This window comes from Lepidothrix coronata, unplaced genomic scaffold (genome assembly GCF_001604755.1).
Source record: "Lepidothrix coronata isolate B3197 unplaced genomic scaffold, Lepidothrix_coronata-1.0 Scaffold59, whole genome shotgun sequence".
NCBI classification, from domain to species: Eukaryota; Metazoa; Chordata; class Aves; order Passeriformes; family Pipridae; genus Lepidothrix; species Lepidothrix coronata.
Window position 1 is genome coordinate 5,058,144 of NW_016690239.1, and position 18,451 is coordinate 5,076,594.

An 18,451-nucleotide genomic window follows, 5' to 3' on the forward strand; every position below is an offset into this window, starting at 1 on the left:
CGCTATACAGCAGATAATAGAATGTAAGTTCTCTAACTCCCTATTAGTTTCTTTATACACTGTCTCTCAAATATTGATTTTTTGTTTTCTGTTTGTAATAGGGCTTGAAATTAAAATGGCTTTCTGTTTACTTTCTTAAGTGACAGCACCACACACAAATTTTAGCTCATCTAGCAAGACATGTTCCCTGATACGTCAGAGTTATTTTTCACTTCTTTTTTGGTGGGAGTAGGAAGGAGTCCCTTTAGCATATATTAGTTACCTTAATATCCTCCTTGTAATATAGTGACAGCAATACAGAACCAAACTTGAGTTTCTCTAAGTGGAGAAAAAAATTGGAACTGGGCAGATTTTCATGTCATACAAACCTTTGAATCAAGGCAGCTCAGAGTAACCTGCTTTGGAGCAAAGCTTTTCAGCTCATACTGTGTGAAAAACTTTAATTTCATTATGTTGATAACAATGGTTATCAACATAACATAGTTGATACCTATGGATTTTGTTTACCTCTTCAGTTTACTCTCAAGGACTCATGACTGCTCACATATAAGTTTTTTATTTCTGTTTTGGCAAATCAAACAGAAGGTCTAAGCCCAGAATTCTAAAACAAATCTATTCGTGAAGACAAGCAACATGCTAAAATTCAATAACCTTTCATAAGCAAGTTTCCAAGATTACCTTTTTCTTTTCAGATCCTCACTCTAGTCCTCCCTACCCTCTAGGCAGGCCTGAAATCATATCAGACAGCACTGAGCAAGCAAGGTTAAGACAAGACAGCATAAAGGATCAAATTACAGTGTCATCTCAGCATGTCCTGGTATCACAGGTTATCACCACAGATGTTTTAGTATTTAAAGGGTGGATACAAAGAAGATGGAGACTCCCTTTTTATAAGTTATTTCTGGGTAGATTCTGATTAGACACAATAGGAACATTTTTCACAATGAGCACAGTCAGTCTCTGGAATTATCTCCTCAGGGAAGTGCTAGACCATCTTGCCTAGATAATGCTTTTGCTAAGAAAGGGTGGAGGAGATGGTCCTTAAGGTCCCCTTCCAACCTGGTATTTTATGAATCCGTGTCAACAGTGCTCTGACCACAGACAATAGGGTAACCTCAACTGCTCTGTGCAAAACAGCCACATGGTGAACCTCAGCATCCAAAAAGGGGTTCGTCCAAAAGTAAGCAAGCTCAAAGGTACACTCTGCACAGCAACAGGTTTCTCCACATGGAGATGTCAGAGATATGACAGGACCAGGACAACAAAGCAGGGAGGCAAGTGGGGAAAGAGAGCATAGAATGTCATTAACAGGCATGTCCAGCTCCAAAAGAATCTCAAGACACTAAAATGCAGAGCCAAGAGTTACACAGGCCTTCTGACATCCAGCAAATGTCTGGACTGCAAGTGTTCCTAATTCAGGAAGAGTACTCACATTTAAGAAAGTCACTTTCGACACACAGCTGCTACCCAGATTTTACAGTTCAGGCGGTTCCCAAACATCACAGTATTCTTAAAACAAAGAAGAAAACAATGGCCATTATAGGGTCAAATTCTCCACACAGCTGACTATTTAGTGTCTCAAAGATGAATACACTCACTCCAGCAGGAAACCATCACACATCTCACAACACTGGTGCAACGTAGTTAAGACCAGAAACCAGTGGATCTCCACAGTTTTGTAGCGGCTTGTTTGCCAGCACAAGACATACTCTCACATAGCACACAGGCTATACAGTGATCTCATGGTAATAAAGCAATGGACTGCAATACAAGGAGTGATTGTTTTTACAAGAACTTGCATGTAAGTGGAGAAAAATCAACCTAGTTTCTGTTTCTATCTGATCCCATAAACAGCTGCTAATATTGCTCAGACTTTTATATGCTCCTGGACCTGACTACAATTTTTATCTGATAGTGGCTGTAAGCACACTACATTCAGCTTATTTTTGAATAATTACTTTTTATTATGTTAAAATTTGATCTTATGGTTAGCAACAACTTTCCAAAACCTTATATGCAGAAGCTTATTTGAATACTGGGTTATTTCAATTGCAACAAGTAGGAAGTTAGCTTCTCTAAAAACTACACACAACAGAACAAACAGATGGTTCAGGAGAATGGAGAAGAGAAGGAGACAGAGTAGGGATGGTAGTCAATAATACCTCATTGTTTCTTCAACTCCCCCCCCCAAAAAAAAATGAACAGAAGAGTAGATTACCATAATATCACAGTGTTTTAAAATCATTTAGTTCTGGTTATTTCCACATCCAGCAACAGGTAAAACTTAACTTACAGAAACCAACAGAAGAAAGCAAGAAAGTTCTTCAATAGAAGACCAAGTTCAGGAGTGAGGGAATTGCTTTGTTTTGGTGAGACTTTGTCTCACCAAAGTCCTTGGTGAGACAACTGTTGTGGTGTTAGTACAGCAGTACTTCAAGTGAGTAACTTTTCCTAGAAATACAGCTGCAATGCCTCTGGCAGACACAATTACAGCTAAGTTCTAATCAGTGTTGAAGTTCCACTGCTGTTTTTATGATGCCCTTTCCCATGATTTTAAAGACTGCTTCCCCTTCAGGTACAGTGTAGAAGAGGGTAGATTTAGGCAAATGCAGGAAGTGTAAAGAGTCGTACAGATGACAGCAGAGCTTGCATTTCCATGCAACCAGATGCATAAGAATAGTCATATCCACATCACTCCCTGTCTCCCCCTCCAGTAGTAAAACACCTGAACTATTCCATTTCAGCACTTGTCATAGAGCCACCAGGACAGCTTGCTATCTCGTCTGTAATCAGCTTGACAGATGATGGCCTTATTACAGCTACGGAGGAGCTGTGTTTGGAGAAACAGTCCTTCCACAAGAGGAACACATCAGCCACAGCTGTGTCCTCACCCATACCCACACTGCCTCCGCATCTGCACGCCCAGGAGGAGCTGGGTTAAAACACAGGGGAGGCCAAGGGAGGACACCTACAATCATGTAGCAGCATGTGGGACAGTGTATCTGTCATATTCAACTGCTTCAAAGCTTGGGATGGCCTCCCTAGACTGCAAGACGCACAAGTAGTAGTCCAAGCAAATTTTAAGCCCATTAAGTCTGCTGGCAAGGCTTAGCTACCAGAGATAAGATTCCTACTACAATGTGAGCATCTGCAAGCAAGTCCAGGACTGGAACAATTATATTTCATAAGCTCTGTTGAAAACTCTTTAATTTAAAACAGCAAAAAGTGGCTGTGTCAGGGGAGAAAAAAAAAAAAAGCGGCTATATCCTAAAAACATGCTCTCAGTTTTACCAAAGAATACACAGTATTTACATGTAAATTAACTCCTGCATGAATAGGGGGATAGAAATGGAAAAACTTTTTATACAAATCCAGTCTAAACACTGAAGATATATTCAAAGCAAAACTGAATATCGGTCTTTTTGCCACTTCCCTTCCTAACCAGCTCTTAGGTTAGGTTAGGATACTGCTTTTTACTTTCCTGCCTTGTTGTTTTTCAAAGGAAATTGGAAAGCAAAAAACCCAAACAAACCAACAGCAAATATGTTTCCAGTTCAGCAACTACAAAAATTAATTTTGCTAGTCACAAAAGGCGAATTTTCTTATCATCAAGGATGGCCACATTTTTACACCCATTCCACTTAATGATGATGTATTTTTCTTAACTTTCACAGTAGTTGTTTGCATTCAGTAATTTTCTGAGAAGGCAAGAAGCTTAAATGAGTGTCTTTGCTCATTATTTATGTTCTCCATTTGCATAACTCCTTCACAACTGCTCCATTAAACACCTCTTCCCCTCCAAGGCCAATTTTAAAAAGCCTCCTGCTTTATGAGACTGACAAGTATGACTCACAGTATTCCCCACGTTCATTCCCCCAGGCATCGTGGGATGTTATTCAGCCAGTAAGTACCTGTTCCAGTTCATACTCCCCCACTCACTGCTGCTGCAGTAACCCCTTACAGCAATCTGGGAAAAAAACTAAAGGTACCTCTCCAGCTCTCTGCTGTAGGTAAGAAACAAACAGTAAAAGTATTTGCTTTTAATGCTGTCCTTCTTGGCACCAGAGGTATCAAGAGAGTGGCTGAAGACAGTGAAGGAGGGTTACAAAGTCCTCTCACACTCCACCTGTGCTTTTACTCCTACCAGAAACCTGGGAGTTTCTCAAGACCCCCAAATTGCTTTCCAATCATCCTTCAAAACATTTCAATTTTCTGTCAGGAAGGCAGAAAGTTATTCAACATAGATAATGCTTTATCTGCTCTTAAGCCCCTTCCACGCCCAAGGAACACGCTCAAATCCCCCACACATCTCACATTCAGGACCAAAACCAGCAACATTTCTCCCCTCAACAGAGAAGCAGAAAACCAACAGGTACTGTATCCCTGCATACTTGGCTTCTATCCCCAGTAAACAATCTTCTCTCATAATTACAAAAATACCTCCCTCCAAACAGTCAATATTCATTCACCGCAGAGTACTGACAGGAGCTGATTTTACAGTTCTTGTTCCTGGACAGTAGGCTTTCAAAGAGGGAATGTATGCTAGAAAGTTTTCCACTGGCTGTTACCCTTCTCCACTAGTTAAAGGACAGACTGCTAAAGAGGAATGAAATGACACACCCACTACTGAAGTGATACAAGACTTCTTCCACAGTAAGCAGCAGTTGTATGAGCTCAAGCTTCAATTACATCTATGGCAACAACAATTTTCTCTAACATTCAAAGCTAAGGATACCTTATAAATTAGATTCAAGACCTGTAGCCAATTAAGACAAATCTCAGGACTACTGCAGCGACCAGACCATTTCAATGCTGGGTGAACATATGGTATGCTGCAGCAGGAAACACACCCACAGTATTTGAAGAGAGCCCTTGTAGAGCCAAGCACTTCCAAACCAGATGCACATTTTATCTAAGGCAGCTAAAGCCAGGAGTTTGAATCATAGAAACAATAGCTCCCAGAGATTTAGAAATCCTGCAAGTCAGCCAGCAAATCAAAAGCTGAACAATCCCCAGTCAGATCTCCGAAGATCTTGCCCATGTTAAGTGCACTGATCCATCATTTCTTTACTTGTTAGTCTAATACTCTTTAGATCTTGACTAAAACATCATCCAGGCCACCTGACATGAGGCTTCTAGTGGGAACCCTGGAGGCTACAATCATATTTTATAAAAATCTTCCAAGATCAGGTCCAGCTCTACTTCGTTAATGCATAGCTGTGTCTTCACAGGTATGTTAAGAGAACACCATTCCTCCCTTCCTCCCGACACATACACTTTCCCTCACTGTTAAGAGAACCAAAGACCTTCAAGTAGAGAAGTTTTATTAAGCCCTTTCCACTCCTTGGTCTCAGAGCAACAAAAGGACCAGCTTCCCGAACAAGACAAATTTCTTATAAAGGAAAGGCCTGGTTGCATATATCAGAGGCCTCCTAAGAGTTTTACTATTAGGGAGAATCATGTCAGTCCCATTCCACATCACGTCTTCCCAGCTGCCTTCTATTTCCTCTGTATCCTGCTCATCCTGGCTTTCTCAGGTAGTTACAGACCACGATAGAGCCAAGGCTTTAGTCTCAACTCTGTGCCAATAAAGATAATCTAAAAAAGAAATGCATATAAACGTTTCCAGTAGCAGCAAGTTTCAAATTATTCAAACCCATGCTAGTAGAAGCTGTTTGTCTGAAAGACATCACGAAAAACAGCTGCATAATTTAAGCTGCAAGGCAGTAAAACATGCAGCTAAATAATAGAAAGATATTAATTAAAAGAAACAGGCAGGGGACAATAGGTTTTCAGAGGAGATCTGAAATGAGACTGAAAGTAAACAATGTAGAGAGAAAGCAGGTGAGAGTTTCAGAGGCAGAAGCCGTGATGAGAACACTCTTGCGTCAACAGCAGCAGAACCAAAAGTCCACAGTATTTGGCAGCAGGAGAGGAGTAAATGAGACAACAGGTCTAACAAGTAATCTCAGCAAGCAGAAAGGAGACTTGAGCTGTGAGAGGGAAATCAGCAAATTCACATTAAGATCACAGGCTAAGAGAAGCTCATGGAAAGAGAGAAATGTCACTAGAAACATTTAGTGACATCAGAGTGACTAACATTACTAGGTATATGAATGTGAAAAGACAAGCCATGGCATAGCATTCTGCAGCTACTTAGATGTTCATGCATTCATCTGATGCACCTGCCTGGACACCTTGTTCTTCTCTTGTCTCTTTGTTCTATACAGACCTTTTCTTATCATAGGCTCCAGAAAACACACAATCACTGCATAGGGACCACAACTCAAGTATTAACTTGTAGCACACCTGCTACAATAAAGTCAAATAAGATGCTCAGCTGACAATGATTGCCGCGGGACAAATACTGGTTGGTGGATTAACTGATCACAAAGTACAACATGGAGATCAGAGAATGAAAGTAAAGATACGCATCTGGTGAAAGATTAGCTGGGGAAAAAAAAGCCAACAAAAAACTCCACGCTTGGCTGATAAAGTATAGCTCTGAAAAAGTATAATCATGTGAAACACTTCTGTGAGAGTAGCCAGCAGAGTCTACACTTCAATTCTTTTCCAAGGATTGTTATGCTTCAAGCGGTAAACAAACAATGTTTTTTCTTGAACTATTTATAGCCTTAAGACCACCCAGTAAAAACATTACACTCAACTCTAAGGATGTCAAACCAACATTTGTTTTAGCAAGACTCCTCTGCACGAGTTCTGAGAGGCGTTCCTGCTTTCTTAACAAAACTAAGAACAGTACCACATTTTACTCCTATTTCTCTTGGACGCTACAATAAAATTAGGATAGTGAGGCAGAATATCTTCCCCATGAGTTCTTTAACTGTACATCACTGCAGTATCTGAGCTTCCTCACACATGGAGCAGAATGCTTGCACTTTAACTTTTGCCATATAAAGAATACACAAAATAAATTACTTTGGGCTCTTCAAAGAGAGGAGGAAAAAGAAAGAGGGAGGGATGACCTATCATAAATATATCTGCTATCTTAACATAAGAAACATTAGGAACATAAGAAAGATGTATTTCATCGCACAAGAGACAACTTTAGTGTTCTTTTAGAATATTCCGTGATGTCGAAAGATAAAGTATGGCGCACATTACCTGTGGAGGTTATGAAGAGACCTTACCATAGGAGAGGCCTAGTACAAGAGAAGTTTTGATTTTCAGATACTTTTTCAGTTTGCCAAACTCAGCACCTACAAAACATATTAGATCTGGAATCTTCAACAAGACTATTATTAAAAATAAAGTCTCCTGGTAAGCAGTCAGTCTTTTTCAGAATTAAACTAACTTGCTTTGTCAGTTTAGCAGGGAGGTTACCTACCAATACAGGTAGCCTTAATACAGGCTGCTGATTTTTACAAGTTGTACCTGAAAACGCTACACCCATATTTCACTCCAAGCTGAAATTCTCATGCAGGGTTCCCCATCCCCCCTTTTCTAAAATATCAGCATCACAGTAACAAATATATGCTCTGCAAAGCATGCATGGCTCCTGTTAACAGCATTAAGGGCTTGCATAAGTAATGAGCAACGCTATTTGCATAGTCTCAAGCAAAGGTGGCACCTACACTCCTGTTAATTAACCCAAGGAAAATAACACATTCCCTCTAATACCAAGAAGGGGAGTTTAGTTCTGCTTTCATCTGCTGTACAATAAACTGATTCCTCAAAGAGCCCACCTGTTAGAAATGCTCTATCTTCTATTTCAATATCTGGCACTAAATCTATGAAACACTTGACTGAGCACCTCCAGTGCTGTCAGAAGGACACACTGACAGGCTAAAGGCGCAGGAGGAAAGGCACTTGCAGATACCATCTTGCTCTGTTCAGGAGCACATCATGACCTGTTCTTTGCAGCACCCTGGACTTGGCCCTTGACAGCTCTGTACAAAGCTGCAAAGGGCTATTTCTGCAACCCACAGGAGACCTGAAGCCTTCGCCTCACCAGGAAGGTCAGGAAAAGGGAGGAACCACGCTGAGGCACAGTATCTACTATTACAAATTCAGCAGTTACTTCCCTTTACTTAGGGGTGGAGGAAAGGGAAGATCTCTGTGACCAAGCCCACCCCTTCTATCACCAGTGCTCAGAATCAGGATGGGGTGGAAGGAATAGCATGAGAGGAAGCCCGCTCCAGGTAACACAAATACTAAAGAGAGCAAGAACGCTTGGGTAATTATGAACAAGCCTGGACACCGAGTAACTGACAGCCCACGAGTCATTTCCTACCACGCAACAACAAATAAAAACCACACTATGCCTCCTTAGACTCCAAGTCACTAAAAAGGAACTGAACACAAGCACGGAAGAGAGCAAGATACCCTCTTAACCCTTAAGGACGCCTTGCTATACCAGAACTGACACTGTCCACACGGATGCCACCCCACTGTTCTGTAGATAAGCAAGATTTCAGTCATCAGAAATGTCAAACACAGACTGCTTTCAATAATGAGAAATAGAGCAGCATCTTCTAGTGCCTCTGCCAAGACCCACCAACACACAGACAAACAGTACTGTGAGCATTATGTAACTCCAGAAGTTTGCAAAGCCAAAAATTAGAAACTCAAGGTTCTTATGAGAGGAGATACATAAAATTCTTGAAAAGCAATTGCTGCTAATGAGTTCAGTGATGGTTTCAGGTGCATATTTTCCCAAAGGATTCATTGCACTGCCTCTGTGGACACTGTCTCCATGTTTCTGTGGATACGCACTTCTTGCTCTGTTGTAGCATAACAGAGGCAATTTGGAGAGGGGTGGGGTGGCATAGGGAACCCTTGTGAACAGCACTGAAGTCCACACAATCAGGTTCTGTTCCCAAATCTGACAGCATGTCCCTATATGACCTTCCGAGTCAGTTATAAATTCCATTACTCCATTTATGCTTCTACAAGACAAAGCCAGTTCAAAATGCTAAGCAAAGATATTGGGAAGTTGCATCAGTTCTTTTGTTCCAGAGTTAGGGTTTGGGGTTTTTTTCCTGTTAAACTTAGATCAGATAGTTACTGGAACTTTGCCCTCAGAGGTACAACACTTTCTACTTGTACTCAGCCTGTTCCTGTACTCTTACCTTCATTACAATGGGATCCACTTTATGAGATCTTCCCAAGGCCAATCTGTTTTCTCTTTACCATAAGAGCTACTTACTGCATCAACTCCCAGAGAATCAGAGGGAAGTAAGTATTAGACTGTTGCCTCTCTTATTCATGCTTCTTTCTTCCTCCCAACAATTCCACAGGGCTGGGCACAGCAAGTGCAGCACAGGGAACAAAGATCACACTTAGCATACATTGACCACAGACAACCTGCAAGCTTCTTCCTTCCGACATGTGCACAAACAGAACAGAGCAGACAGTGCTTCCCTTGTGGAAGAAAGAATACACACCTGTAAAAGCTTATCCCAATCCACTTTACTCCGCCTGATTAAGGCAACACAGTGCTGACATAACAATCTGCTGTAATACTAGTGAAAAATGGAACAGAAATAGTAGCCAACATCTTGCTGGCTTCTTAAACCAAATGTAACAAAAATAATGGAAACATTTCAAATTCGGAAAAGCTCATCTCATGTCATCTACCTCCTTTGGACACAAACCCGACATACAACACTCTAGGATCCATTTCCTGCATATGCAGGGTAATCACTCGCTGATTCAGTGAAGTTGCACTATTGCCTTATTGCTCCTTTTGAGCTAAATATAAAGCTGTATTTTCCAAAATACAGACAATGCCTACACTTGCATGGGCATAGAAGACCTACACAAGGCACAGAAAAGCTACAAGCCTAACCCACCAGCCTAACCCTGTACCTGTACTATCATTTTTAGAAAAAGCTACACATAAAACAGCCAGTGCCTTTTATACTGCTGGCAAAAATTTGTTTAAACTACCTCAAAAAAGAACAGCATTTGAAAGTATAGCCTAACATCTTTTCTTAAAGAATATTATTTAAACCTGCAAAGCATAATGGATGACATGCTCATATTTTATGTCATCACTCTGAAGTTCTCTAATTTTGAACTATATTTGGTGTTACAGCAAGTGAACTAGCTTCATTTGCTTTTTTTGTAAAATGTTCCAAATTGAGCAACAAAACCAGGGGAAGAGAAAAAAATCACTGTATTTACTCTCAATACAAACTAATTAACCTATGAACATAAAAGCATGCAAGTTCTCACAGCACATAAAGGATTTGTATTAGTGACAATTTAAGAAGTTTATCCTTTTAGAGCAGGTCATTTCCTGAATTAGACATTCTGAGTGAACTTCTTTGTACTGAACTAATCTAAGCCACTTTCCAGGCACCAGGCAATGAAATCAAGTGTCCGACCAGTTACCAACATTTGAAGAAATGCCACAGAAAAAGGTATTTCTTGGTGAATACATGCTATCTACTGTAAAGGAAGTGTGGGATATTCGATTTTTCAAACAAAGAATTCCTCCATGCGTCTTGAAATATAAGTTATTTATGAAACTTCTTGAATGCAACACTTCTGCTCAACCCCCTACATTTATTTCTCTACTGACTGGAAAGATACTTCAAATTTTTTGCAATAGCAGTCAAACAAATCTGTCTCTGGATTTGTCTATTTTACCCAGAACAGCTTGTTAATTCACCCTTCAGTTTCCACATATCAGTCAGAAGCTACAGAAGGAAATACCGTGACAACAAAAAACCACACATTTAGGCAACACAGCACTTACTTCCTTAAAAGGTCTTTTATTTATGTATTTTCATAAAGCTGCTAAATGTACCCACTTGAGACCATCAAGCTCAGAATTTACACAAGTAGTGTAAGCTATTCACTTAAAGGTTCTCACAATCATATTAAAATTATACTTGATCTTAAAACCAAAAAATTCCAAATGGATCTTCAAGTGGTCTAGAAGCAAAGAGACTGACGAAAATCATATATCTGCATATGCATAAACAAGGATAAAGAAACACCTAATTTAGACAGTAGGAGAGAGTCGTAAGCAGCATTTTTTCAACAGAGAGGCCTCTCTGGGCTATACCAGTCAACTGCAGTTATTCCAAAGAAAGTCATCAGTGCAATAACATTGCAGATGCTGGTTTCCTGCATCATTCTAATGCTTCACAAGCTAATTATTGTAAATAAGTTTGTTAAAACATAAAAATAATTCAATATAGCTAGAAAACTGACTGGAGAATCTGTATGGAAGTTAATACCTTTCAGCTGATCATAGCTAGAACTGCAAGCGTTTTAACTTCTTGTTATTCCTGTATTAGTTCTGATCTAGTTCATTCAGTCTAGGATACTGATGAAACTCCACACTAGTACCTTCAACTTTATGTTACAGATTTTCAGATAACCTTTCAGTTACAAGCACACCAAAAGGGACTAGTTCAAGGATCTGGGGAAGGCATTAGCTACGGGAACTTACATTTTGAAAATATTAAAAAAATTTATTATATCTATATTTAAGGAAAATTACTTCAGGAGACAAAATGCTTCCAGTTAAAGATTCAAGGTTCAAAACTTCCTCTTAAAACTGTTCAGAGTTTAAATCTCTGATCTAAAAGAAAATAGGAATCTAATTTTCTATCTGATTGTTACTGAAGCTTCCAACCAGAAACATTGTAGATTTTAAACCTTGTCACAGATTAGATACTTAATGCCTTTTTCCTTCTATTCAAAGCCAAAATCACCACCAAAAAAAACCATCACAACGTACTTCAATTACTACTTCTATATTTGGTTTCCTTTCCTTTTTTTCTCCTCTCTCTCTCTCCCATCCCCCCCAGACTGTCACCATCCTGTACTGTACTTTTAGCACTGCAGCTCTTCCTTAGAAACTTATTTGCTCTGTTTCTCCCAAATTGTTTTCCCTTCCTAACAGATAAACATTCTAGATAACCAAAATACACAGGATTTGAATGGCAAACTGTGTTACTGGCTGGCATTCCGATATTGTCCCAATGTGCCTTAGCAAGAAACTGCTTCCTGCTTTTCTAAGAACAGCAGTTTTCCGCTTGAGAGTCCCAAATGCTGTCATCTTTCCTAAATGCTTCAGTAAAGAGATGCTTACTGTCCCTAAATCTACATTCACCATTTGGGAGCCAAGTTCCCACCAGGTGAGTTTCCCCCCCATTCTTCCTCTTTTTTTTTTTTTTTTTTTTTGAGGAATCTTTAAAGACATTGAAGGTAAACTTCCTTCAAAAAATCAGCATGACTGGAATTTTACCAGAATAATTCTCAGATTGAGTAAAAGAGATAAAATTCCTATATTTTTAAATTAAAAAAATACAGCTATAGCTTGAATACAGCAATATTTGGGGTGGTAAATTACTTTCCTCCTTAAGTCAGCAAAGAATATAAACCATAAGGCTGAGAACATCGTTCTGTCTGCTATTACAATTACTACAAATTGTTAGTGCCAGCACTCAGAATAGTCAGACAAACCTGTTCCACCTCAATGGCACAATGCAGAGTGAGTGACAGCACACAGTAATTTTTCCTACTAGGGAGCACATAGCCTTACCCACAGAAAGAGAAAGCGCTCTAAATTCCAAGCTACCCAATTTCAAAGAGGCTGAAGTGATTCAGTTAAACGCTACTAGATAAGTTACAATATGTAGCCACTTGTGAAGTATTTTAACATTCACTTCAGGGCCAGGTTCTTTGTTCTGATCTGTCTTTTTTATAAAATGCTGAATTACATTAAACACATACATTTTATATTATGTGCATGTTAAGCCTCTTCCTCTCCCTTTCTCCCTTGCCATCCCACAATACACATACTCCCAGATCTCATAACCCAGTGCCCTGTGTCATACTGCCTAATCCGGCAGTGGCCCCACCACAGGCACTGGCAGTATAATCTGTTCAGTAGTCCAACTGGACAGCAGATGGCTTTGCATCAAGTGCTGATTAAAAAACCCACCTCCATCAAACATCAAAAAATATGTAATTTTATCAATATATTTACCGTTTTAACCGAGCAAATGTACAATACGTGTAAAATACAAGTGAGGTATGCATTTTGCAAAGCCACTGCGCAAGTCTTCATTAGGAATTTTAGAATTCCAGCTTCCTTTCAAGAGGGGTAAACACAGCTGTACACAGATAAAACAGACCACATCAATCCCACATCCAGCTGACCTTGATACTTGAGGTGAAAATGAGCTACCAAATTAAAAAAAAAAAAAAAAAAGGGAAAAAGAAAAGCCTCCCCAAATGACCGGATGGGAACTTGCTCAAGTGGTGGGGTATTTTGGTTTATTTTCTGGAAGAAAGAAAAGTTTATGACTGAAGAAAATGATGTAACTGAAGATTCTCCATAACTTTCTGACACAGGGAAAAAGTCAGGAGCAGGAGACAGGTCAAAACTTGTGCCGCAATTACCATAGCCATGTATTTGTCATATTTCCCATGAGTAAAACCAAATGAACCTCGCCTCTAAGAAGCATTTATATCAGCAGCTTTCTTTGGGTGGAGCAAACAACTCGGAAGCATAAATAGACATTAACTCATACTACCTCATATACCGCAAAAAAAAACCCCAAAATTTGAAAATACGGCTTGTTAGAACAGTTTTAATCCAAATATCTCTTTTTTTAAAAAAAATAACTTCATATTATTAAAACTGCATTTCCATTTTTGCTGGTCCATTTAACAGTAAAATAGTTTACCAGCAATGATGGATAACAGAGACTTTAATAACCTATACTGAATACTCATCATAGGTGATCTAGTATTAGATTCAAAAACTTCACTTTACAAGCTGTCTAGTAAGTCAAGTCGTGTTTATTTGCCTTTCGTCTTCAATTTTTTTACTGAAAAAAAAAAAAAAAGTTGCATTTCAGCCTCTCTGGATGTGTCTGTATCCACATCAGTATGACCAAATATGCAGACTTACAGAGTCATGTGATGTAAATCCTGAAAAAATAATAATAGTAAATTGTGCTGAAAGTAGCTTCATAAAAATAGACTCAAAGCAAGGCCAAGAACCACTGGCAATCTAGGGGAGGGAAAAAAAATCCACACCGACCGGTTGAGAGACGCTACAACCAATAGAGCCTCTTCCAGCACCAGAGCCCCGGTCTGCAATCACTGTTGAAGGGTGTTTGAGTCGGGCTGCCTGCGAGAGGCACAGATTGCCATTTTGAAACACCGCCTCACGCTCACACGGCAGTGCCAGCGCACGGGCAGCCTCCTGCCCCCGCACGCCGCTGCCGGCCGCGATGCGGACCCGCAGCACCGCGGCTCCCTCGGCCCCGCCGGGACCCGCACGCCGAGGAGGACCCGGCACGGCTCCCACCGCGGATCGCCCCGCGGCCGAGCTCCGTGATGTCACCCGTGTGCGGGGCCCCTTCCGCGCCCCCGCGCCGCTGCGGTGGCGGCCCCGCGCTGCCGGCGCGGCCCCGGCGGAGCGCGGTGCGGGGCCGCCCGGCACCCGCGCCCCACGTGCGGCGCACCCGCCCCGGCCGCCGCCCCGGGGCCCGCCGGCTCCCCAGGAGGGAGCCCCGCCGCCGGGAAGCCGGGGGGAAACCCGGGATACCGGGTCTGAGCCGCCTAGACAGAGAGGCTCGGGGGCCCCCGCGCCTCACTCACTCCCCACCCCAGCCCTGGGAGGTCTCCGGGATGTGACTCATGATAAACAAATACAGAGGGGGAAGGAAGAAAAAAAAAAAGGAGGGGGGGGAAAGACACACCCTCGGAGCCGGACTGACATAATAACCCCCTCCCTTCCCCTCTGGAGCGGGGGGAGGGAAGCCTGGCCCTTCACTGGGAAAGTTGAAAGAAAAGGCAAACGCTGGGGACCGGCTGCGGGGCGGGAGCAGCCAAGCGCCGCTGCCCCTCGGGCGGCTCCGGCCCCGCCGCCCGCTCCGGAGAGCCGAGCCCAGCCGAGCCCTGCCGGCGGCCCCCGGTGCGCTGCCCCGCCGCCCCTCACCTGGATGTAGTTGTTTTCGCAGTAGTCGGCGACTCGAGTGAGGTTCTGGTAGCTCTCGAGCAGAGCCCGCTTGCCAGAAGGGATTTCCTCCTCTAGCAACATCTGCAACTCTGCCATTTTCCACCCCTCCGCATCGCTTCCTCTTGCATTAAAGAGACAGCGGCAGCGCCGGGCTCGCAACCCGCCTGGTATTGTGGGATTCCTCCTCGCCTCGCTTTCGTGAACGCTCGCTTTCCCCACCCATCCTTCCCCCTCCGAGGGGAGTGGAAAGAAAAAAAAAAGGAAGAGGGAAAAACCCGCCCCCGCTGTGCAGAGGCAGTCGGGAGCTGTAGGCAGAGCCGACCGCATGCGCGGGCATCGCTCATGGCCACCGCCCGCGGAGATGGCGGAGCCGCTCGGAATTCACTGGCCAGCCTGGCCCTTGGGGTGGGAGGGCGGCAGCGGGGCTGGCAGGCCGTTCCTCTGGGTACCCAGAGACCAGGGGAGACCGTGGTGTCCCTCTGGTTGCCCAGAGACGAGCAGAGACTCTGGTGTCCTTCCCTCAACCCTGTCAGAAAAGCCCGAGCCCCAAGCATCTCTCTGCAGGAGAGACCAAAAGAGTGGTTATCTGGACACCTGACAAGCTAGGAATTTGAAAGGTCGTTGAATCATTTAGGTTGGAAAAGACCTTTGAGATAATCCAGTCCAACCTATGTCCTAACACCACTATGTCAACTAGACCATGGCACTGAGTGCCATGTCCAGTCTTTCCTTGAACATCTCCAGGGAAGGGTGACTCCACCCCCTCCCTGCGCAGCCCATTCCAGAGATGACAACAAAATTGGTAAAAAAGATGCAGGGCTCATGATTTGAGGCAACTAGTCCCTTCCGGCGGTTATTATTCCCCAAGGGGATGGGAGAAATAATGAATCCAGCTTGTGTAGATCTTTGCGAAGACCTGCCCAGAATAACTACTGACAATTAGCCATTTCCTGGATCTAGTTTTATAAGAAGAGTGTAAATATTTGACTGGAGTAAATACATTAATCCTGCAACTCATTTACCTCAGTTGTTAATCATTGTTCAGGTCCTCCTCTGGCTGTTGCAAAGGTACGGAAGACGAGGGTCTGGTCATTATTTAGCACAATCTTTCTTGCGTATGTGTTTTTTGTAACCAAAATCCTGAATCTGCCGGAAGAAAAGCCAATAACAGCAGGTGACCGCTCTGCTGGGATGGCCAAGCCTGCCTTTGCAATGAGTAACAGGGGCAGAGGAAGCCATCTCCACGGCCCACTGTTCATGCCATGTGCTGTGTGCCCACAGTTACTAATGCAACCGGTGTTAGTCCTTGCATTTTAGAAGTTGTCCCAGAGAAATCCACACAGCAGTGAAAAGTCAGCATGCTTAGAATGTACCAGAAAAAAATACTCTCAAGCACATTATAGTAAGACCAGATTATGGTCACTGGATAGTCATGTGGTATTTTACATGTCTTCTAGAGTCTGTCTTCTGTTTGCAGTCCTGAAAACTGTTCTGGTTGGTATAGCTGCTGCTGTCTCTAAATCAAATTGGAAAGAAGAAAACATAGATCTCCGTTCCCCTCTGAGGTCAGCAAAGTCCAGCACCTCAACCTAGAACTGTGGAGGTAAGGATGAAGAGTAGGGAGCCTGGGAAGGACCAGTGGGCCTGGGAAGGTTTTGCAGCTGGAGTTACAAAAAAACAGCCCCTACCTGGGAACAGCTAGACAGGTGCCAAGAAAGGGCTCTTTGGGGAGAGGAAGGAGCTGGTACATTTGTAGCACTTTCTGTGGGATAGATATTCATCTACATAGCTATCTTCTGGAAATTTATTTGGCAGCTTAGCAAAATTGTTTCCAAAGTGGCTTCAATAACTCTCTTTAGGACAGCATGTAATTTCCAACAAAACATTTTATTTTGGATTTCAGGTATCCTTGTAATGTAAAATAGTGTTCTGAAACTGTATTGAGATATAGACAAGCTTTAAATGTGTCCCAGGGCAACTGTGCTGCCTTGGGCACTGGCTTCTCCTTGTTTTCAGCTAGCATAATACAGTGACAAATTTGAATTCTCTGTTCAGGCTGGCTGCAAACTGCTTAACATACATTGCCTTGGATCTGTAATTGCCTACAGATCACAGACTGGCTTTGTGGAAGCTGTTAACATCCTCAAATGTAGCACAACTGTTGTTGGCGCTTCTTAATATGTTATGGCTGCCCCTGTACCAAAAAACGGCAGATGTTTGGGGCCTTGCACATTAACTTCCTTCAATATGAGAGAAATCAATGGTGTGTGTTTTGCCATATATGTTGTGCTTCACTTTGGTGGGCAACCTTGTCTTACAAGCAGATGGCAAGACAGTTGCTGAGCAGGGCAGTGGTGGCTCCCAAGAAATGCATCCCCATCAAGCAGTAGAGCAGAGGCTCCAGGAGGGCTTTCAGCCTCATTCCCTCCAGTGAATCTCAACCCATAAGGCCTTGCATAAACAAAAAACCCCCTACCAACTCCATGTCAAAATGTGTTCTCAACTCAAGAAGACCTTGGAAGAGCACATCAAAGATCGCCACCTTGTGACAGCTGCGTTGTGGCTTTTCTGCAGCCTCCGGGGCACACATGGGTGTTATCCCCACAGCTGGGGGATACACCTGGGGTAGATACAGAAACACCCAAACTGGCTCCAGGTCAACTCCAGCAGGACTTTTTAACTGAGTGCCATACAACCATGACAGTACTGCTGTGAGGGCCATCCAATATAAGAGGTACTGGGAATTCTGATGTGGGCATGCTCAAACGATTCGATCAGCAGGCCTTATTAACTTCTGTCCCATGCAGGCCCTCCTGCTTTCAAAATGACTCTCTGCAGGCTCACTTGAGTGTCTTAGCAGTGTGTTCCTCGTGTCTGAGGTTCTTGGAGGGTTCATTGACACAGATGGAATGGATCCAAGCTGGCTCCATGACTGTGCATGGCGTGTACATTGAGCAACTCCAAAGCACCTGAAAGCACAGAGAGACATTCGAGTAGCTACAGAAGTGCTTGGCAAATCTAGCAGAACCACAAATCTAGCACTGAGCCGCAGCCAATAAATCTTGAACTTGAGCTGGTATTTGCTGAAGACAGTAGTGTGCAACTGAACTGCATTTGCTGGTATTTTCTTTAGAAACTGTTTTATTCTGTTGGATTTTTTGCTTTGGTTTAGTTTGTTGTTTTGGTTCGGTTTGGGTTTTTTTTGAGCTATCACACTTTCTGATTGCACCAGACAATAAACTGCTGATTAGAAGGAGAAGTTACCTAACTTACTCAAGATACTTCGAATGAGTAAGAGAGCTAGGAATTAAAATTTTCCTGGCTGGGGTGGCTGGACTGGTAGAGGAAAAAATTACGTTCATCAAACTCCACATAAATAATCACCCGAACGAGATCCTATCCAGAGTAAAATATGCTTATATACCCCTCAGTGTCTCAGCTTTCCATCTGAGATTTGCTCCTCCTCAGTGGGGCATGATGATCTCCAGGGGC

The 18,451-nt window shown here is 42.6% G+C and overlaps 1 protein-coding gene across 13 annotated transcripts in view; it reads right to left on the reverse strand.

Moving 5' to 3' along the window:
• Window positions 1–15,198, reverse strand: part of ABI1 (abl interactor 1) — a 78,079-nt gene extending 62,881 nt beyond the window's left edge. For 8 of the 13 annotated variants that reach the window (XM_017817145.1, XM_017817143.1, XM_017817148.1 and 5 more), the window contains exon 1: window positions 14,939–15,189. In XM_017817145.1, coding sequence (XP_017672634.1) covers window positions 14,939–15,055 — 117 coding nt within the window. In that variant the 5' untranslated portion in view covers window positions 15,056–15,189. Of the gene's footprint in view, window positions 1–14,938 lie in introns of all 13 variants that reach the window. The other 5 variants (XM_017817152.1, XM_017817151.1, XM_017817149.1 and 2 more) reach the window with 3 other exon arrangements.
• Between the last annotated feature and the right edge of the window lie 3,253 nt (window positions 15,199–18,451).